Raw genomic sequence first — 23007 nt, forward strand, 5'->3', positions numbered from 1 at the left:
GTCCTTTAGTCAACAGCCTCACACACATTAAATTGATTATGGATTACAGGTTAATTGAATGGGCATCTGTTAAACATTTGACCGAGGTTTCTCTTAAACTGACATCTGACAAGAGATGATCTCAACTTGCTGTTTTAGACCATTCTGTCTTCTCTGGCTTCTGGCTTTAGATAAATGTAACATGCCTCATAGCCAGGGTTCAAAAGTGAATTGAAAATGCCTTTTAAATGACCATTTCTGAATTTGAATCGAGGTGGAATGTGGAATCAGAACTGCAATTCAAATGTGAATGTAAGGAAGTAGAATTACAATTAATTTTAGGTACACTATGTAACTTTTGCTGCTATTGCCATTAATAAACAAAACTGAATGTGCCTTGCGGAAGAACATTGTAGCTGAAGATACTTCTCTCTGTTTATGAATATGAGTCACACAGGTACTGAGTTACTTCACAGTGGTTGTCATCCTGACAGGTCTAAAATAGTCTGAATATAAACACTTATTATAGACGTACCATAGTGATTAAGGATAAGACAAAAACACGGTTTAGAAAATGGATTTATGGACTTGCCCATTATATAAAGTTTGAACATTTTGAAAAATAAAAATGTTACATATTGTAGCATTAAATTTAAAGAACTTCATATGACTAATTTTTAACTAAAAACACCAAATTTGAATGTAGCTTTGTTTAAAATTTTGAAAAGAGTTTTAAAACTTTGAAGTCTGAAGGTTTAAAGAGCAGGTCAGATGTTATTTTAAAGTGTCCCAATATTGTATTGGAGTCCCCTACATCAGGTTTAAATGCATCTAAGGTCAGAAAACATTGTAATTTTCTCAGAATATACATTTAATATTAGAGTCATTTGCCAATGATTAGGAAATGATTCGTTTCAAGCAAGTTCGGAGCAAGCCCCTCCCTTCCTCAAGCCTACTCTGCTCTGATTGGTCAGCTGGCCAAACCTGTTGTGATTGGCACAGAGATGAGTCCTTGAGCCAGTTAGGCCAGCGCTACCATTGACAAAGCACCTTTACATAAAACAATAATACAGTCAATCCGTTCTTATAATGACGTAAAATACCAAAAACACTTATGCAAGCGAATCGTGCCCACAGCTAAAGTTTAGCTGCTAAACTGTGAACACTAGGTGGATACGTTAGCCGAGTGCTAACGTGACTAACTGATTAAACAATACAGTTTCTAAACCAAAATATGTCTACTGTAATGTTTGAAGAACGACAGACAAAAGACGCTTGGTCTTAACTTTTAATCAGAACGCAGAACAGTTGTATCACAGGAGCACTCATCTCTCCTGCATTAACCCTGTAACTGCCAGTGCAGCACAATAAACAGCAGTTTCACAATTATTATAAAGTCTGTGTGCTACACTACATTCTTTATTATTAAACAAAGTAATTAGAACAACGTCAGTCTACAATAATCGACATATTCTTAGGTTCACTGCGAATTTTTAGAACTACTTCAGTAAGACAGTAATATCGTGCTTTACCTGGAAACAAAAAAATATATATTTTGAGCACTCAATTGAAAATGTACACCTAACGTATCAATCGTACTACTTACAGGTCGTGGTTCAGAGAGCTTGTTAGTCCAAATTAAGAAGATTAGAAGCCAACGAAGATAAAAGCCCAGATTAGAGAAGCAGTTCTTGATAAAATGACAAGCACACAACAAAAGGCTCGAATTGTATTTCTGTGGTATCCTTGAACACCGCGTCTTCTCAACATGATGTAAACGCACTAATAGCAAAAGTGTTTGTGGACAGATCAGACTCTGTTCGTATTTCGCGGGCAGGCGGGGATTATGCAAATGTGTTACCCAGTGACGTTCACTGGTAACAGGCAAAAGAGTCGAAAATATAACGACTCGTTACGGCGATTCAGAACCGACTCTCTCTTTTGAGAGACAATATCTGTATTTATCATGCACTTTTTTGATTAACAACTTTGCAGATTGTTTTCATTTAAGGATAGCTACGTTATAAACTGCAAAAGAGAGATTTTTCAAAAACCCATCTGACCTGCTCTTTAAGCCATATGGACAGAACGACAGAATGATAGATAGATAGATAGATAGATAGATAGATAGATAGATAGATAGATAGATAGATAGATAGATAGATAGATAGATAGATAGATAGATAGATAGATAGATAGATAGATAGACATAGATAGATGAGACAAATGGCATAGCAGAGGCTAAAAATAATCAACAGGGTGTCTAACTCAACATCTGGCCCAAATGACCCATTAGGCCCTCTAACAACATTCCATGTCCAATAATCTAATATCTCCACCCTTCCAGCAGAACAGCTGCTGTCAGCACTTCAGTTCTCACTGACTGCCATCACTCCATCCAGATGCCGCTTACCTGAGTTCCTTTCAACAAAACAAGGAGCTTTGGGTGTCTGAACAGAAAATAAAGTGTCTCGTTCATTCAGTATCATTATTACTGCACCACAGACAGAAGAGCCCTATAATTCAGAGGACTATAGCACAGCATCCTTCTCCATTGAGAGGGGAAAAAAGGAAAACATAACATCTAAGAGACCAGAGGATGCTGCCTCACCATAGACACACACACACACACACCTGACTGGGGAGGACGATTATGTAATCAGAGTACAGTGGGCTAGGAGTCTAGGAGAGAGCACGTGGAGACAGAGAGAGAGAGGGGGGAAAGAACAGAAGAGAGAGAGATTGCATTAAAATAGACTGCTACGCTATGGATTAAGCTCTCATAACTGCATACACACACAAACAAACATATAGTCATTAATTCTCATCATATCTTGCTGGGAGAGATAATAAAAGAAACTAAATGTGCAGACAGCAAAGTAACATTATGAACAAATGTTTTAAGGACCTACTCGAGTCTGAGCTGCTTAGCCATATGATGCTGTTAAGCCTGTTATTCCCTCCACATTGATATGAATCACCCTGATAAAACATTTTGCACTTTTCTTGAAGTCTAAATTTAGATTATAAATGCTTTAAACTCATGCAGCATTGCCTGCCCACACGGTTCCTAAAACAAACACAAGCAGAGAAAATGCACAAAAGCCTTTCAGCCATTAAAGATGCAAAAGATATGTGTGTTTGATACAGGCATGTGTGCGTGCTTGTGTGTGTGGGTGGGAGGATTCCCAGCCTATGCTCCCAGTGCAGATGTTTCTAAATTTGGCCATTCTCTTGATTTTCCCGCTCTTTCCCACACTTACGTAGTCATATTTTTGGATGCACATGCCTCTCCATGTGAATGCCGTACACCAGCTCAGTGGAACAGTCCTGAAACCTCAAGCTGCTGATTTGAAAGGCCAGAACGCACCCCTAAAACATGCACCGTGAGGTCAGAAGCAGCATACTATCTAGAAAACCTCCAAACATTAGCTGTTCTGCAATCACCTTTTACGTAAGTGTTTCCGAGCTGAATCTAGCGCATTTTAAGATGGCTACAGAGGACAGGATTAAAGGCTGCTGGGGTCTCGAGAGTAGGATGTAAAGTGAATCCGTAAGATTCTGTTTTAACGAATATGCCAACATATGCACTCATGCAAGATTTCGCACTAAAAGAAGGCAGAGAATCTGTCTCTAGGGCATATAACACAAACTGTATGATGTCATTTGCAACATTCAAGTCCAAGTTACTCTTGCATTGGCAGTACATTTCCCAGACTTCCCTTTACTGTTAACAGGTGCTTCAGACCTGTTGGGAGAGAAGAACTGCATGCTAATGCAAAAGGGAAATATCCTGCCATAGCCTAGCAATACAGAATGACAGTCAGCGTTCAACATCCCACACCGGTGCTAACTGATGTCTTAATGCATAATTGCAATGTGTGCGTACAACCGCTTTACATGTGACAATATGCTAAAATTTCCCATCTGGTGTTTCTAATATTATATGACAGAACATAAACACATTGCTTAATATGTTTGGTGTGTCAGTGGCTTCATATCACATGGCAGTTACAGCTGTATGTAATATTTACTTTGCTTTAGTGACGGACATTCAGCCAAGTATGGTGACCCATACTCAGAATTAGTGCTCTGCATTTAACCCATCCGAAGTGCACACACACAGAGCAGTGAACACACACACACACTGTGAACACACACCCCGGAGCAGTGGGCAGCCATTTTATGCTGCGGCGCCCGGGGAGCAGTTGGGGGTTCGATGCCTTTGCTCAAGGGCACCTAAGTCGTGGTATTGAAGGTGGAGAGAGAACTGTACATGCACTCCCCCCACCCACAATTCCTGCCGGCCCGGGACTCGAACTCACAACCCTTCGATTGGGAGTCCGACTCTCTAACCATTAGGCCACGACTCCCCACGACTCCCCACGACTTTAGAGGAATAGCGGCAGGTAATAAAGCATTTATAGTCTGTTTTAAAATTAAAACAGGTCATTAAACTCTAAGAAAAAGGTACAAAAGCTGTCAAAAGGTACACCTATTGACAGTATTATAAAACATACGCCTTTGTTCATTATTTACCCTTTAAAGATGCTTATTAGTACCTTATATCAGTACCTGAAGAGTACCTTTAGAAGAGGTACCGCACCACTCACAGCCTTTGTACCTTTTTTTTTTGTGTATGGGGGTATGTATATAGATAATGTATTGTGGCTTTGAGTGTCCAACTGAAGTATTACGAAGGAGTTTGATGCAGCACACTGTTGGTGAAGTTTTCGGGAGCAATATTGTTTCTCCGTAGAGACAGTGAGTCAACGGTTTCAGCACTTCAGTGGGATGCATCCGAACCATTATGCTCCAACGCACAACAAAACCCCAGTCTGCAAATATGTGCTTGCAGCGTGAACACACAAAACTCTAAGGCTGACGGTTTGAGCAACATGAGTTCAAGGGAATGATTCAGCTGAATCACGTTTTAGCTGATGGCAGTGATTCCATAATCATCTTTAATGAGAATAGCCAAATGCCTCTGTCCTCTAGAAGGGGTCAGGTAGAGGATAAGCATGCTGGGACACCATCAGTTTAACCAAATAGAAATGGTGAAATCCCTATCATACATGACCATCACTGATCTGAGGTGAAAGCACACAGAATCTGTAAGTTTCTGTACAGAAATAGTAAAACTGCACAGAAAATTTCAAACCTATTTTGAGGTTGGAAGGTCTTGCACATCTGAAATAACTGGTATCACCTGAATCGTCTGGGTCTCTTGTTTCATTTAACGTCAACACAAAAGTTTCACCTACATTTAAAAACAAAGAAGAATCACATCTGACCAGAGAAGAAGGGATGTAGCACTTTCCAACTTCTACTAGACCAACAAAGAATGCACAACAGTGTACAAGCCACTTTTGTGACAATTACACCTAAACACAAACAAACAGTGTCAGTTTCGATTTGTTAACCTGTTTCTCATGCAATTCTATATTTGTTGACATTTTGGTTTGCTGTTCATAACTAAAAATTTTTGTTTACCATTTGGAATTAAAATGCAAGGCATAATTATTTTAAACAAGTATATTTGATTATCACACACACAAAAAAATAAAGTCTAGGCACAAAATCTAAAATGTCCATGATAGTGTACTTTACACAATTTAGGGACAAACTGTACCGCATGTAGGTTTTAAAATGAAATTCATTACAACACTCCCCTACTACAGTCTAGCATCTATTTGCACAAGAAGTGTGTGAAATCTGATTAAAACAAACCATGCAACGGAATCTCACAGGTTTAATGGCAACTTCTCTTTTGTTTATAACCTGAACCTTGGATGAATGGGGTGTGCAAAAGGGCATGGCCTCAATATATGACCAATCAGGTGCAACTGCCTGGATACATTGATCGCACAATAGATCCATAGACATACAAATTCTCTTCCAGCTCCATCACTAGTTTATAAATGTAGTGTGCTTATAGTTCAATGGATTATAAGTAGCTTCTCTATAACAGACCTAAACTATTTAACATTAGAGAAACCAAAGATGGTGTAGGATGGCGCATACTGTAGGAATTTAAAGATGTGAGAGGCGCCAGGCACCTGTGATCATCAGAGCGTTGTGATCAGCTCGCGGACACACCTCAGTATTTCCCCCTAAGGAAACAAAATACGCGAGCGTCCTTTCACGTGCTCGTTCGCCACTCGCGCATTTTGTCCGCGAGAAGGTTCTGCGCGAGCTTCACAGTACTTACATGTCAAACGGAACGTCGGCCTCCTTCGCAACCCCTCGCGGCTTTTAAAGGTTTTTATCCTCTCAAACGTTTGACAGAGGCCAGAACAGCGTCATCACCGGCCTAGCTTGCAATTCTCGTCCTCGACCCCGAAATCCGCGTTTGACAGATAAACTGCGCACAAATGATCATGTCTGTCAAAATAAATGAAACGGACGCACGCGTGCGCGCGCCCCAGCACTTCACTACGGAATGCCGGTCGCTTAAAATCAATAAACGAGAAAACGCGGACTCGCCTCAGAAACAACCACGACTAAGCGACAGAAGCAGAAAACACAACGGATTTTGCGCACGCACCTACGTCGCGCTTCAATTAAAGGTGAACAGTTTCTAACGGGCACCGTGACACATTTAGGAGAGCGCAAAATATACCAACGTCATTGACATGCCCGAGGCGGCGCTGAGGTGCTGGGTATCCCCCTCTGTCGCGCGCTCGCTCCATCTCTCCAGTTTCCATAGCACTGGAACGGTGCGAGTCTCTCCGCGCGAGCGGACGGAGAGCGGCGCGAGGGGGAGCGTCCATTAACTCGCAGCCTCCCAGGTGAATAACACGAATACTTCACTTTGTCGAGATGTCACATCGCGCTTTCGTGACCTCTATTCAGCTCGTGTATATCCACCCTCCCCTCTCTCCAACCTCCTTATTTTTCCGTATCCGTTAACAGAGACCGTCGGTAAGCATCACAGTCAACCTCACCTTCATCATCCTCAGGGTCAGTCCCGGTCCTGGATCCGTGTCCTTTCCGCAGGTTCGAGCCCCCGACGCCAGCTGCAACCCTGTATCCGCGCCCCCGTTAGCAACGCGCGGTTTATGGAAGAGAAGCGCACGTCCGGTTCTACACCGTTCTGTTCTCACGGCGAGGTGGGAGTCTGCGTCTCTCTCTCTCTCTCTCTCTCTCTCTCTCTCTCTCTATGAATAGAGCTGAAGTATGGGCGGCGCTTGTGCACACTGCACACACACACACACACACACACTGAGGAGCCAACCATCAGTCAAAAGAAGGGGTGCTTCACTCTGCTATTGAGGAGGCTACAAACATTACATAATCTAAAAAAAATAAATAAATAAAAATAATGCTGAACTATTGGCTCTTGGGAACTCACATCATCATCTCAGTGCAGAAAAGAAAATGTCCAATAAGCAAAAACAAAGAAAAATTGCATGGTGTTTGATATTATTCAGAGGCCCGCAGGCAGCACGCAGAATATCTATATATCTTTTTAACACAACCTGGCAAATTACACAAAACCTGCAATGTGTCCAGGGCCTTTGTAAACTACTTTGTTTTAATAAACAAACACTTCAATGGAACATAACAGTATAGAGTTATGTTTATTTTTTTTAAAGGACACTATTCATTTTTAAATTGTTTATAACAATTATTTAAACATCAGATGCAGGCTTAATGTAATATACTGAAAACATTGATCTCGTGGGTGAGAGGAGATGTGCTGTAGCAGATTACCCTCTGCCATCAGGCATTATATGCAGCGTGTGACTGAAATCACACAGACAACAGACACACAAGAAACGAGGAGTTAGTGATGTTTGAATCACTTGAATCGCTGCATTTCTAAAGGGTGATCTTGGTGGCCGTGAAGATACACAGGAGTGAGAGCCTGAGCCTGCTGTTCAAAATTTTGGGGTCCGTAAGGATTTTCTTCTTTATGTTTTTTAATGTCTCTAATGCCCACAGAGCTTCATTTATTTGATCAGAAATACAGCAAAACATAAACATTATGAAATATTATTACAGTTTAAAATATCTATTTTATACATTTTCAGTTTTTTTTTTTTTTTTTTTTTAATTTTCAGCAGTCATTACTCCAGTCTTCAGTGTCACATGATCCTTCAGAAATCATTTTAATATGCTGATTTGGTCCTCAAGAAACATTTCTTATTATTAATGTCAAATACTTTTGTGATGTTTAATATTTGTGGAAAACATTAAAAAAAATTCGGGATTCTTTGATGAACAGAGTGTTCAAAAGAACAGCATTTTTGTACCAAAGTCAAGGCTTTTACTGTCACTTTTGATCAATTTAAAGCATTCTTCCTGAATATTAGTGTTAATTGCTTAAAAAAAAAACATCTTACTTACCCCAAACGTTAGAGCGGTATATTGTATTAAGTTATTAATTGCAGTCTTACATTATTTAACATATATTATAATTGTACTAAATTATGTTTAAATTGTAAAGCTTTAGGTTTGCGATATTTAATGTTTTTTTGTTTTATTTGTATTTTTTTATCATTTAGCTTACTAAAATGCAATTTATAAATATTCCATAGTCTCTCTATATGAGGTCATAAAAGCTGCATAAATACTAACTAACTAACTAACTAACTAACTAACATTAAGGTCATGCATGAGTTTGATTCCCAAGGAATTCAAACACTGATAAAAAAAAAAAAAAAAAAAAGTATGCCTTAAATACAGTGCAAGTCATTATGCATAAACGTGCCTGCCAAATGTACAAAAAAATGTTGTTTAGTACATGTCGTTTATTATATCACACTGCAGGAACGCTGTGTCAACTTTCCATGTAAATTCCTTGTTGTAGAATTTGAAAGTGAAGCCAAAACATCTATAGCCTACAATCACCGTCTCCATCACCGTTTTTAAAATGATTAGGCGGCAAATGAACCCTGCAAGAAAGCTCTAATCTCATATTTCTGTAATGAGACAGAAAACGACAAAAAAGACACAGAGAACACCAATCCAGAGGTGCTGTTCTGTTGTTAGAATCTTTCTAGATGACTTTCACATATAAATTTTTGTTACATTATGCAATGAAGCAGGAGAGATGATGTAATCAGCATCACAAGAACCCTACCCCAACTTCCCTCTGTGTGTCCTGGCTTTTTATGTGATCTAGCTCTCGCATACGTAAGAGTGTATTCATAGCTTAAAACCAAGGCAGGACAGTGTGTGAGTTGGGATGTCACAAATGGACCCAGTGTTTGGGGGCATATGTGTGTGTATAACAGAGAGGGAGTGGCTGTGTACGTGTATAAAATCTTTTGGAGACAATATGTCCTCTCCAGCTCATGCAGTTTTAACCTTTAGGCATCTTATGTACACACACACACACACACACACACACACACACACACAGTCCTCATAAGCTTTACCTCTTTCCCAAGGCAATATTTAGAAAAGTGTATTTTGTGGCATATGTGTGTGAGTCATGAATAAATCAGCTGAGAAGTGAGCTCAAAGTTTCATAAATAAAACATGGTGCTATACTTGCTTTATTATGTGAAATATATAAGTGAAGTCCTGCTCTATATCTGTAGATAAAAGTTTTTGAAGTCTTGAGCTCCAGGCTAATGACATTTACACAGGTATGAATAATTAGTGGTTTTTACTTCTTTTATATTGATAAAAAAAATCTATTGTATTTATACTATTTTAAAAATACTAACTTAGCTTAAACCTAAAATCTAAAATATAATATTAAATTGCTATTAAGAACCTAAAATTGCTTTTAAAATCTAGCGAAAAAAGCAATACACGAAACGTATGTTTAGCAGTTCAATGGTACTTTGACTAAATGATCTCCATATTCATAGAGGGTTCTTAAAGGTTTTTTTTTTTAAAATGCTATTAAAATTTTAGCTATTACTATTAAATTACTATTAAAAATCTTTATTTCTATAAAAGTACAAAAAAGGGACTTCTACTGTACAATTGCACCATGAATAATGGTACTAAATGATCTCCATATTCATGGTTCTCCAAGGTTTTCTAATATATATATATATATATATAATTTTTTCAAAAAAATTGTCTAAACTGAAAATCTGTTAAAAATCTACAATTACTTCTAAAATCTAGTGCAAAGCAGTACACAAAAGGGATTCTGTAGTACAATGGCACTTTGATGTATGTAATGGTACTAAATGATCTCAATATTCATAAACTGGTTATTTGCATGGTTCTCCAAGTTATCTAAAAATAGTAAAATTTTAGCTTAAACCTGAAATAAAAAAAAAGAAAACCTACAAAATTACTATAAAAAAAAAAATACTTCTAGAATAGTGCAAAGCAGTACACAAATAGTACATCAGTTATACTTTTATGTATATAAAAGTACTAAATGATCTCCATATTCATACATTGCTTATTCACATGGCTCCAAGGTGCTTCAAAGATTCCATGGTAATATCATAATGGTATGCTATTGACCAAGAACATGATACTGGCACCATGTCCAAAATAATAATAATAATAATAAAAAGTGTTTCTTGTTAATAGCTTTTCCCTCTCTTTCAAGATGAAGAAAAAAAGAGACAATTGCAAAAATAACAACAGTACAAGCTTGTCTATACAAACTCTCCAATACTCATGTGTGTGTATGACATCTGGGATGAATGCCAGGGTTGTGCAGGGACTGAGAGAAAGAGACTGAAGGCTTATGTAATAAACTCTCTCCTGAGAAAGTGACTCGTCACACAGCTCCGTGCCAATGGAGGAATCATCAACATGCTCACACAAACCACATAGAAATAGGTCATATTGAAATCTGGCCACTGTACAGTTCTGGTTGTTGGCCAAAACTCCTGTGAATCTTGTGAAATGCACCTTTCTTTAAATGACCTTACAATGTGCACTTGTAACAGACTTCAGTAAACCAGACATGTTTCAATTCAGACAAACAGATGATAATGTCAACATGACAGTCATTCCTCTCACAGTAAATCTGGCCAGTTTTGTACAGAATTAATTAATTGACATGGTAAAATGCAAAATACTAAACTTGATTGAAAGGTTTTGTACACAGTGTATAAATTACACTAAATTTATACTACACTGTCATCACATGTAAACACAGTAATGCCCACAGATGAATAAATTAAGATTAAATTAACAGCAAGATGGTTCCGAATGATTAAGTTCTTTTTATGTTTGATAGTGTAAAAAAAAATATTAAAACTCTCAGAATAAAATGATTCTTTAGATTTAAAACATATTGGTTAGACACAATCTAACCAGTAGAGGGAGCCACAACCTGGTGTGATGCTCAAGTGATCGCCGGTTCATTCTCTTACATTTAAAATGCACATACTGCACTACATGTATAGAAAAAAAGAAAGGCGAGAGGGGAGGCTGGGAAAGACAATATGACACATCAATTGCTGTCAGTCACGAAATGCCTACATTTATTTTGTTCTCCCCAGCTCATAACATAGAGACGAGCATGACAGCTTCAACTAGTTTCCATGACAACTGGAGCCTCCTTGACTTTAGAGCAGAGACCAGCTGTCAATCAAATACAGCATCAGCCCTGCTAATCAGGCAATGCCTAACAGCTCAAAAATAATAAGCCACTAATGCTGCTTCACCTGCAAGTGTCACATCTGCCATGCATTTGCCCAGTGTTTCTTTACATAAGCAGAATTACAGTGCACAGTGCATTAGAGAGGCCTATGAGATCTCACTGTTTGGGATAAGTCATAGCTTTCCATCCCTCGTTACTGTCATTAAAACAGACATTATAGTCTTGACAGGTTCAATAGGTATAGGTTGACAGAGTTCAGTTTTCTCACTACCAGTCAGAAGATTGTATGTTTTCTGCTAATATTATTAATATTCACATTGAGTATAGTTTTGTGGCTTTACTGACACTGCACACAACAAGGCCAAATAATGACCTAATGCTGCAGCACTAATCACAAATCAACTGCTATAGCACTACAGCACTTCTGATTGTACTAAAAAACATTCACAAACTTGCATTATTGATGTCTCAAAGGGTTTATTTGCAGGCAATGTTGATTTGTGTGGAAAAAGATTGTGTCAGGTGTGCGATGTGGTTGATATGCGTTTAAACCTTTCAAAAAAATTACAACATTGAGGCTAATGAATGTCAAGTTTTACTGAGATGTTCTAACATTCTTTGTCTGTGTATGTACATCCTTGTGTATAAAATTCAAAACAAAAAAAATACTTTTGGTTAACTGATTTTGCTAAAAAAAATGGTGTATGCTATGCACAATCATTTTCAATCACATAAATGTACCAAGTGCAAGAAAAAAGAACAAAGCATTAATTATAGAACAGCATAGATTCATCTGCAGGGAAACAGAAAGATTGATTCATTCTTAAGAGATGAATATAAGCACTGGTTAAAAATGGTAAGTGCATTAAGCTGACTTTGGCATTCTGATGGCGGTAGATTGAGACTGTAGTACAACAGCACAGAACATTCACATAACTTCATTAAAGGCTTTACTGACATTCAGTCTCAAATGACTCAAGATAGTACCCTTTGATTATCAACTATATTGATCATATTTACTGAAGACTTTAGGCCAGATCTGAGCTGAATGTATGCAGAGAATACGCAGATATTCTGATATCCATACAGTTAATACAGTAAATTATGTGATCCTAAACAATCCCATACTTATTAGCAGCAAAAAAGGAAATAAACCAGATTCTACACTCACATCCTTAAGTCTTCAGTGAATAATGTACAGAAGTGTAACAGGAATGTTGGCCAAAATGCCACTGAGTTAACAGGCATTTTTCCTATGAATGTAGTGTGTGCTATGCCAAAAACAAAAATGGCCATATAAAACAAATGTGTGACAAGCTAAACAAGATGTTTAAAACGTTCCAAGGTGTCAACATTAAAACCCTGAAACATACAGCATATTTTCAAATTCAAAACAGTGTTGTATTAAAAAAAGTATTTGTTCAAACAAAGTTTGATACTTGAACAAGATGATATTGGTTTCAATGTGCTAATGAAGGTTTCCATTCTTATGCTAAAATAAGTCATTTATGGCATTGCTGTCTTTTTGCAAATATAATTAAAACATATTCAAAACATCCAAACAAAATTAATCAATTTCAATGGCATTACCAGGCTACATAAATGCAAAGCATTATGGCATCTATATATAGACAGCACCTGTTGAATAATGCTGTAACAAATCCAGGTACAAATACACATCCTCTTAAACTCACAGAAACTAAAACATAGCTCAAAAACTACACAGTACATCACAAAAGAATACAATAGCTTATCCGGCAGTAACAGCAACTACAGTGTGTGTGAGTGTGATACAATTCAAGAGTGTCAGTAAACATCCAGCATCGTCTTTGGTGACGAGACTTGTCTATTTGTATTATTGTTTTATTTTGAGTGGGAGAGATTGTTTATAATTTGGGTGGTGCAGGGGTGAAGCAACCCTCGAGTTGCCCCTTCCGGTTCTTTATGGGAATTTCTCGATGGTCTTCTAATTGCTCAGAGCGAACATGGGGCACACCCTGAGTGATCCCGACTGGTCGATTCTTCCACTGCATGCCCGTAGGGGGGTAACTGCAGGGATAAAGCACATCGCCTCCCCCGAACAAAATCTCCCCATCACCATCGGCTCTAGTGGCACCAGGGAGGTTACGATTACTGCCGTTTTTCTTTAGAGGGAGATGTGAAGGTCTTACAGTTGATTGGCCCACATGTGGCAAATTCGGTTCTTGCTGAGAAGATTTGGAGGAGTCAAAACCCCGCCCATAGCCCCACCTCCAACTATCAACCATAACCCTGCAGGGTTGTTGCGGTAATACCATATCTCTACAATCAGCAGTCCTACGCTGTGAAAACGCAGACCCCTTTAAGTCATAGTTGGTAATAGCCGTGTAAAGATCACTTGTCTGAAACTCCAGACTGTCCGTGTCAAGAGAGCGACTCCGACGATTTAGAGCTAATGGGGCAGGGACAGGTGGACAAGGTCGACCCAAACTGAGGTGGCGAGGAAGGCTTGCAATGCCCCAAGCATTACTTAGCAATAGACTTTGTTCGTAGGCATCGAAAGTACGCTGGTCACACTCAGCAAAAGCGTCTTGCTGAAGGTAACATCCATCATCTTCGAAGGGTTCGTAAGGAGATGCCAACTCTTGCTCTCCCTCCTCAACAAGCTCAGTCTGCTGCTCACATTCACCCTCATTGTCCATGTCAACCACATCAAATGTGACAATGGCGGGCAGGGCGCTCAGACTTGGTCCAAAAGGAGAACTCGACTCTGAGCCATCTAGACTCTCAGTTGAGTTGCGGTAAAGCCGGGTGTTCTTTGTGAAATCTACAAGCGCCTGGGAGAAACAGACCATCAGCTCTTCTTGGGATTGGCTGCAGCCTCTGGTGGGTATTAATGGGCTCTGATCCTCAGATTGAGGCTGCTGTCTGGTCGTCTCAGTGTCATGTGGACTAAAACCTGTATCGGCACGAGTCTCTTGGATTTGGCCCATGCTGAGAGGGACCGGCTCTTTTACAGCTTGGGATCTTGATGGTGATTGGGGATAGCGCTGATTGATAATATCTTCCAAAATCATCTTACCGTTGCCTGTGGAAAGGGTCAAGTCATCGTAGAAGCAGTCGGCATGGAACAGAAGCTGATCTTTGGATGGGCTTCTGAGATTCTGGAGCTCACAGCACAGAATGGCATGCTGGATCTTATTCAGACGCTCTTCCTCCGTCTCCATGGCTCCTGTCTCTAGGGCAGAGGAGGCCAGGGCGTACAGAGGGTTTGTTGGACTCTTATCACCCTGCAGGGCTGCACCAACAAATGAATGGGCATCCTTGGGAGGAAGAGCAGGGCTGAGCAGGCGATCGTCAGGCTCAAAAAGTTCATAAAGGGCATCACCACTGTAGCTATCCCGTGGAAGCCTTTCCTGGTGTGGATGTTCTCTGCTCTCCTCCTCCATACCTGGCGTGGTGGAGTCATAGTATCCCTCATCGCTGTTGGGTACCGACTCCTGTCGATCACTCTGTGGGCTTAAGAGATCAACAGGAGTGAGGGCTGTTTCTGTGATTCCCAGCAGGGTGCTGTCGGAAGTAACATGGATGGAGCTGATTTGCTGATCGGGAGTGAGCGAAGGGCTATCTGAGCCCCTGTCTGAAGGTATATAGCAGACTTCATTACTAGTTTCAGACTCCCATAAGCTCTGCAAGTAATCTGCATCTATCTCATCGGGAGTTGCCATCTCTTCCCCTCCACCTTGATATGTGACAAAACACGAGCTCCGTTTTCCTGCATTTCGGCTGCCTCTCTCGGCAGACACTGAGCTCTCAGCGACACTGACATCATCCTGGTCTGCAATGATGTCTCCGCAACCTGTCAGGGAATCAAAGCTTTTCAATGAGGAAACATCACCAAAGACTAAGTTTTCAGAGGAGCAGGACACAGCAGGAGGCTCCCCATCAGGAATCTCCACATTCTGCTCGGCCAAGCGGTCCAGTTCTGATTTGGCACACAAGGGCTGATGATATGTCGTCAGTCCTTCCCGACTCTCATTTTGTATCTCCTCCTCCTTATTCTCCTCTTCTTTTGCGCTCTTCCTCTTATCCACCTCCACTCTGCTCCTCCTTTTCTCAGGCACTAGCGTTACAACTTTCTTACATTCAGTGGCAGCCAATGGCAGTTCATGCTCACTGCCTGCGGTTTGATTAGGCACAACTGGTACCAACTCTTCACCCTGACTGTCGCCTTGGTTATCGCTACGGTCACTGACGCTCGACAGGGCACCAGGCACTGTTTCGACGTGGAAGCTTGAAGACATTTCAAGTGCCTCCCGCTTTTCTTGTTCAACATTTCTGTTTTTCCTGTGTCTCCGAATGCTGCTGAAAAGACCCCGAAGACCTCTGCGCTGTCTGGGTAGAGACTGAGACTTCCCATGATCCTCCTGTGATTTCTGAGGGTCACTGGAGGTGCAAAACTCAAAGTCCCCTGAGGCCACTTCACTGCTTCCTCTGCCCAAATTTTCCCAGCATGCTCGGCTCACCCCATCATATGTTTGGCTCTTTGTAACACCTGTTTTTGATGAACCCTTACTTTGACTTCTGCCTCGGCCACCGAAAAAGCTGGGCAGAACACAGATGCTCTTCCGACCTCCAAAAAACTTGAAAGCCGTCTTCCTTATTTTCACAGAAGGGGGTGACTGAGGTTGAGGGGTGTCATGGGAAACAGAGTCTGACAGTGGACCCCCTATTGCACCAACAACCTCACTTCCTGTGGCGGTCTCCATAGTGACACAGATGTCTGTCGCTAATGGAGCATGTCTGTAGTAAATACTCCACCCTGAGATCCAGGCTGGAAGGTATGGGGTCTGTGTTTATCAGACATGTTATACCTGTGAAAGTAACAGAAATCGAGACAGATCATTAGGAACAGTCAAAAATAGAAAAAAAACAACAACTAAGGCACATATTTACTGAGAAACATTTACAAAAAGATTTTATTCAGACACTGAGAGTTGTATCTGTACATCTATGTTTGAGATGCCCATTTGCACAGCTCCTTGATTATACCAGATATGACCTTGCAAACAAGGTTTAAGGAATTAATAAATTTTTGGGACGTTATGATACAACATTTGAACATTTAGATTTTGTTAACAACATAACATAACACAAGATACATTCCTGTAGCTCTCACTCTGAGTTTGTCCTAGGTGCTAAACTAACACCCTGACTTCTGAGCTGTGAAGTAGCATACCTCTTTGAGATATAGTTTAATGTACTTAACACCAAATTCATTCATACATGTCATTGACAATCCACTCTATATACAGGCAAGGAAACAAGCTCAGAAAATGAAGACAATGTGCACAGTTTTATGCATGGTTTTCCCACCATAAAACAATAATAATGAAAACAGTTACCATGCCTTAATGCACTCAATGAGTTTATTCAGATATAAACTGAAATTTATGTCCCAACTCATTTAAGTCAGCTCCATCAAAAAGTAAGTAAAACCTGACAAAATGCAAATATACTACCATATTTGGTAAATATTTAAAGGGTCTATTATGAATATATTAAGATTCCTTGGGCTCATTTAGACCACATTCACAAGTAAACATGGTTGCAATTTTTTACAAGTGATAAAACAAAGTCCTATTTAGACTAGGTAACCACCATATAAATTAATTCAATATAAATTCACCATATATTTTTTTCCATTAAATGAATCAAACCAATAATAAATTATTTGTTTTCCCCATAATTATTTATATCATACCTATGTGTTACTTTATCATATCTTGTGCATTATTTCCACTGTTGTTTCCCCAGTGGTTACAGAACAAAGTGTACTATCATGCAGTTTGCCACTGGGCTATGGAATGAGTAAATTACGTTTGCTCATTTAGGTGGAAATAATTTGATTAAAATTTTAAAAAAAAAATTAAAATTCAAAACCACAGACAGGCTAACCTACAACAATACGAAAACAAACCCGATGGCAGTAAAGTGTTGCAACCTGAATGTACTGCAATGCAACACCTAACGTGAGTGAAGTTCCGCTGGATATTAAACCTACAATCAAAACAAAAGCTGACTGAAGCCATCGGGCCTGAACTCACACTGTATGTACATCATAATCAAAGGTGAACACACATAAAGATAGCGTGCAGTCCAAAGAACTACACCCCATTGACCAATTACACCAACTACTGCAATGAAACTGTAGTTAGTATTTTAAAATAACTTCTATTAAAAGACTGCACACAGTGTCCCCAGCTGGACACCAGCACTGCGAATGAACGCGCAACTGGCGCGCGCTAGCCCAGACGCTAACCAGCTCGCGCCCGCTTCACTGATATACACGTAACTTAAATTCACAAACAGCTGTTTCTGCGTGAACACTCACCTACGTTCACGGTCAGTGAGCGAATAATACACAGAGATAGAAACATTAGCGATACTCGCCTTATTTTTCCATCTTTTCCGCCCCAGCGTGCAGTGATGTGCTCTGCCCTCCCGTAGCGCTGCAGGAGCTCGCGGCTATGATTCACTTTGTTCATTGAGCTGAGCTCTGGAGCGGCTGGCGGCGTTTCCGTGCTACGTGCATTTTGGGAAGTGTAGTACCATGGTATTCAATGTACTGTCTTGGCATACGCTATAAAAAGCAGTCAAAGAAAAAAATCATCAGGTCATTTGTGAAAGTGATAAAAGACATAATAACAATAGCCTATACAATAAAATAATAGCAACAATTAACAATATAGTAATTAATATTATAAATACTTTGAGTTGTTCTGCAAGTTTGTAGGACCCCCATTGGTCTGCAACTGGCCTTGGGGTCTACAGAAATTTTTAGAGAGAAAAAAATATAATTTTACTAAATGTGTTTTAGGGTGTGTCAAAGTTAATGTATTGACTTAAGTTACTCTTTGCCACCTAAATAAAATTGTATTTGAATTATATTTATTGTGAAAAGTACAATGACAATATAAAAGCAAATTATTTTATTTTGCTGGCTTTTTATTTTAGAAAGGCATGGGGCTCCTTGGCACCAAAAAGTTTAAAGCAGTGTTGTTATTGTTAAAAGTAAAACCATGAAAGATATTTTTGTTCATTGAAAGAAATTACATGAAAAACATTCCAAAACTGAAATCAAAATGAAACAAAACAAATAATAAAAAAAGACACAAGCACAAAACATAACTACTTAAAATTAAACTAAACTCAAAAAAGAAAACTGAAAATATAAAAAATAAATGCTAATTCAAAATGAATTGATAATGAATACTATAACAGCATATAAATAATACTAAAATAACACTGGTTTAGAATGTATTTGGTATGTTTTTGTGTATCTCAGCTACTTTTAGCTAAATGTTAGTACTTTGAGTTTTCCATATCACTGCAATAGAACTAGAAAAAAATCTCTATATGGAAACTGGCACCTCAAATTACCCACTCAACACTCAATTTACGCTCAAATTGATGTGCCTTTTAAGCAAAATAACAGCCAGGTTTTAAGTGCTTTAACTGCTTGTCTGTCTGATATTAAAGCTTGGATGTCTCTTAATTTTTTGAACCTCAATTAGAGTAAGACTGAGGCTATTGTATTCGGACCTTTAGCTGTATCTGGCAACACACAGCAAGTGCTGGTGATCTGGCTGCATATATCAAGCCCTTTGTAAAAAAAAAAAAAAAAAAAAAAAAAAGTGTTGTGTTTGATTCTGCTTTGAATTTTGATAAGCAAGTAAATGCAGCAGTTAAATCAAGTTTCTTTCAGCTATAGACTCCTTGCTAAGGTGAAGAGTTTTTGAACTTGTGCTGAGTTTGAGAGAATCATACATGCGCTTATCTCATCTCGACTAGACTACTGCAGTTCAGTATGTATTAGCCAATCACATATGAATCGCCTACAAACAGTACAAAATGCAGCTGCTGGACTTTTGACTAGCACTCGCATATACGAACATATTACCCATCCTACTCTTTTTGGACTGGCTGCCAGTCCATTTTAAAGTAGTAAAGTTTTTTGTTTTTAAGGTTTTAAATGGACTGGCACCTTTGTATCTTTCTGATCTTTTGAGTTTACACACCCCAGCTACTGTAGATGTCTGAGGTCATCGAGGCAGATACTCCTATTGGTCCCTAGATCTAGGCTGAAGAAAAAAGGTGACCAGGCTTTTGCCATAGCCAGCCCTAAACCGTGGAACAGCCTTCCAATCTCTTGCAACACAATCACTTTTTAAAGCAAAACTAAAAGCCTTTTAGAGAAGGTTGAGAGTGTATGAGCTAAAAGTGGCTTATTCAAAATTATTATTTGTTTGTCCATCTTGCCATATTATGTATTTTGATTTCTTTTAGATTATATTTTGTCAGCACAATGGTCAACATTGTTGTTTTATTGTGCTTTATAAATACAAATGAACTGAACTACCTCAAATGTAAATATAGAGGAAACAACACAAAAACATTCTGATGTTCAGCAGTTCAATTTTATGAACAAAATAACAAGCCAGACATCATCCAAAGAAGAATCACATTTTCAAAATACACCTGCATATGTATTGTATATCCCATTTAGCATAAGACTGTTATACTTTTTAATGCTCAAGCAAGATACATCAATACCCATGTTATAAATCCTTCTGAGGACTTGATCTGGAACTGATGTTCATTTTGAAGTCTTTAACCTCACAGGAACAGAATGATCTTCATTACATGCTACCTGCACAATGGAAGTTACATGACATCTGTTGGAAGTGTCCAACTGCTCTAAACAATGGATTCATTGATACAAGTACATCACAATGGATTTTATATATCATATTAAGATTAATAAGCCAGTTACCAACATTTTTACATGCTTCATCAAGCTGCTACTGATAAACAAAACACTAATGATTCTGTAAAAATCATTGTTGAATTTAGTATGAGAAATGAAAACCTCCACATGATCTTGAGAAGGCAGAGCAGACTATACGACAATGCATAGTTTAAGAGAATTTACAACAACACTTCTGGTAATATACACTTTCAATTTTGAAGGACATTAAAGCAAATTAATTTATGAGGACGTTTAACATGCTCCATTTATGTAAACCAGGGTTGTTAGCAGTGTATCGGTCCGTCTGTGAGATTGCATATGAATGAGTCCACGTCATTAGTCCAGATCTTCTGTCTGTTTCGCTCCCTCTGATGTCTGCCCAGTCTGTGTGTGAGTGAATGAGTCTGTCCTTTAGTAAAGGCACAGTGGAGTGTACTCTGTTTTGTCAGTAAACCAACGCACTGTTCATAGGGTTGTGTTTGAGATAGTCGATGAGCCTGGGTGGAATCTCCAGGGAGTCCAAAGACTGAATCTTGTTCACCTGTATCAGGTGTCTACGAATGGCCAATCTACACTGAGATGCAAGAGTCTTCGGACACCCTGTACAAAAAAAAAAAGAGAGAGAGAGAATAAAAAAGGTTATTTAACAATTGCAAGATAATTAGTGTTATTTTGTTATTATTTATAATAATTCTGGATTTTAAGATTTGAGGAAGAAAACTGCAAGAAAGTCAGATTTGTAAGATATATACTCACAATTATGAGGAAAAAAATCCCTCTAAATTCAAAGAAAAAAAAATCTCAAAATTGCGAGTTTATATTTTGCAATTCTGGGTTTATACTTTGCGATTCTGACTTCTTTTTTCTCAGAATTGTGAGGAGAAAAAAATCACCTCTTTTATTTATTATTCCATACAAGACCAATGGCAATAAAAAAAAAAAAAAACAATGCTACAGTACTGCTTAAACTTCTCTCACCTCGCTCCTTCAGCAACAGCTCAAGAGCTTCATTCTGTTTGGTGCTCTTTTCTATAATGAGGGTCGGCAGGTAGACATTTGCCCCAAAGTCAATGAGCAGTTGAATGTATTCGACTCCACAGCCGTGTCTCAAACACAATTCCAGGACTGTCTTCTGCTGCGTGGCCCTGCCGATCACCTTCCCTTCCGGACTGTTATAGTTCGGATCAGCCCCATATAACAGCAACATTTTGAAGCAATCCAGATGTTCATATATGGCTGACAGGTAAAGCGGGCCACTGCACACAGCAACCCCTGAGGCCCACAGCGTCACCTTTGACCTGGCGTTGACCTCCGCCCCATGCTGAAGCAGCTGGCGGAGGATCTCCGGGTCGCCCTCTCGGGCGGCAGTGAGCACGGGCGAGCTGTTGTTCAGATGACTTCCATTCGGATTAGCTCCGGCACGGAGAAGCGCGAGCACACAGCTCAGGTAACGCCCACACACAGCAGTGAAAAGAGGGGTCTGGGCTTTAACATCAATTCGGTCTACCTCTGCACCATGGGCCAGGAGCAACTGCAGGCACCTCAGGTGACCTACAGGGCAAATAATTGCTGCGTTGTGGTCGTGGTGGACAACAAACTCAGATGTGACATCTGAGAGCGGATGGAAGGGTGACACACGTACCTTTTGACGCAGCCATACGTAACGGGGTACCTGGGATCCCCCAACCGCTCTGGTGATTAATGCACTTCCTGTAACGTTCTTGTGAAAGTAGCTCGGCCAGCAGGGAATGGTCATTGTCAGCCACAGCTCGATTCAGCTCCAGACTCTCAGCAGCTGATTCATCCTCCTCCACCGGCCGCAGCTGGAGCATAGAGGAGAACTGCAGAGGAAAAAAAGTTTATGCACAGATGAGTGCCTCTGCATGACTGTTGAAAATAACAGCAGAATAGTGAGCAGCCTACCTAGACAACGCCCGAGAATGCTGTCTAGGTATGCAGCTCACTAGGGTTTGAGCCAGAGTATTCAGGATGAATTGCCGTCACTTACGTTACGTTAAGTGTTGCACGCAGTTCAGTTATGCATAACAACAAACACTTACAATGGGATATCATTGTTATTTATGAGTAGACTGATTATATTATAGTAATATCTTTGAAAGCGTTTAAGCAAGCTTTAAAATGTTGGAACGCTTTGTCATGAACTTCATTTATCTGCATTAGCTTTAACGACTTAGTTACTAGCAAGCATCCACGGTCAGTTAGCCAGCTAGCAAACGAGATTAACCTCATAAATACAAGCAGAACTAGGTTTTTTAAATGCTTTTATATGCGAATAAACTCAGCTAAGGAAAATACTGAATGATCCCATTCGGGCGGAAATGTATTCCCCAGCTCGTGGAGCTCGGTGCATTTAACTCCAGTAACGTTATCTGTAAACAACGCAGAGTTTGACTCGCTCTTTCTGACCTGCTGTCAAACAAACACGCATTTTTAAGGTATAAACTACTACACATATACAACATAAGCATATTGTAGATATTTTAAGTATTTTCGCCTCAAGGACACTCACCAGAGCTAATAAGCCAAACACTGACGAGCAGTAAACAGCGGAAACTGTTCGGTGGGCGGCCAGAGGGGGCGCTGTGCGCGCACACACACCGCCACTGACTTCAGTCATACCTGTTTTGTATAACGAGTGGGCTTTGATGTCCATAAACATTATGCAAATGATATAATCCCA

General features: G+C 39.6%; 3 protein-coding genes across 7 annotated transcripts in view; all 3 read right to left on the bottom strand.

Moving 5' to 3' along the window:
- The window catches only part of LOC109090376 (rho guanine nucleotide exchange factor 9-like), a 38623-nt gene extending 31502 nt beyond the window's left edge, over nucleotides 1–7121 (bottom strand). Inside the window, exon 1 of one of the 3 annotated variants that reach the window (XM_019104184.2) lies at nucleotides 6927–7121. In XM_019104184.2, coding sequence (XP_018959729.1) covers nucleotides 6927–6935 — 9 coding nt within the window. In that variant the 5' untranslated portion in view covers nucleotides 6936–7121. Of the gene's footprint in view, nucleotides 1–6190; nucleotides 6880–6926 lie in introns of those variants that run through there. The other 2 variants (XM_019104185.2, XM_042753953.1) reach the window with 2 other exon arrangements.
- A 4854-nt stretch (nucleotides 7122–11975) lies between these two features.
- Nucleotides 11976–18100, bottom strand: LOC109090382 (APC membrane recruitment protein 1-like). 2 transcript variants are annotated; one of them, XM_019104189.2, is made up of 2 exons: nucleotides 17948–18100; nucleotides 11976–16368 (listed from the first exon to the last, which is right to left on the bottom strand). In XM_019104189.2, exon 2 carries the CDS (start codon nucleotides 16261–16263, stop codon nucleotides 13402–13404), a length of 2862 nt encoding a protein of 953 aa, XP_018959734.2. In that variant the 5' UTR covers nucleotides 16264–16368; nucleotides 17948–18100; the 3' UTR covers nucleotides 11976–13401. The 2 variants fall into 2 exon arrangements, with proteins under 2 accessions (XP_018959734.2, XP_042609888.1); XM_042753954.1 differs by having other exon boundaries at nucleotides 17889–18023.
- Nucleotides 18101–19952: 1852 nt separating this feature from the next.
- On the bottom strand, nucleotides 19953–22972 carry LOC109090383 (ankyrin repeat and SOCS box protein 12-like). 2 transcript variants are annotated; one of them, XM_019104191.2, is made up of 4 exons: nucleotides 22837–22972; nucleotides 21949–22147; nucleotides 21285–21857; nucleotides 19953–20906 (listed from the first exon to the last, which is right to left on the bottom strand). In XM_019104191.2, the coding sequence occupies exons 1-4, from the start codon at nucleotides 22942–22944 to the stop codon at nucleotides 20752–20754; spliced, it is 1035 nt and encodes a 344-aa protein (XP_018959736.2). In that variant the 5' UTR covers nucleotides 22945–22972; the 3' UTR covers nucleotides 19953–20751. The 2 variants fall into 2 exon arrangements, with proteins under 2 accessions (XP_018959736.2, XP_042609897.1); XM_042753963.1 differs by lacking the exon at nucleotides 22837–22972 and adding an exon at nucleotides 22230–22375.
- Between the last annotated feature and the right edge of the window lie 35 nt (nucleotides 22973–23007).

The sequence above is a fragment of the Cyprinus carpio genome, chromosome A5 (assembly GCF_018340385.1).
Source record: "Cyprinus carpio isolate SPL01 chromosome A5, ASM1834038v1, whole genome shotgun sequence".
Classification (NCBI taxonomy): domain Eukaryota; kingdom Metazoa; phylum Chordata; class Actinopteri; order Cypriniformes; family Cyprinidae; genus Cyprinus; species Cyprinus carpio.

Excerpts from the sequence above, each read along its gene's own strand:
- LOC109090382 (XM_019104189.2), bottom strand. The coding sequence starts at position 16,263 with ATGGAGACCGCCACAGGAAGTGAGGTTGTTGGTGCAATAGGGGGTCCA.
- LOC109090383 (XM_019104191.2), bottom strand. The coding sequence starts at position 22,944 with ATGACTGAAGTCAGTGGCGGTGTGTGTGCGCGCACAGCGCCCCCTCTG. Across the intron at positions 22,148-22,836 it reads TGTTTGGCTTATTAGCTCTG|TTCTCCTCTATGCTCCAGCT; the intron begins GTGAGTGTCCTT and ends TTTCCTCTGCAG. Across the intron at positions 20,907-21,284 it reads GCTGTTGCTGAAGGAGCGAG|GGTGTCCGAAGACTCTTGCA; the intron begins GTGAGAGAAGTT and ends TTTTTTGTACAG.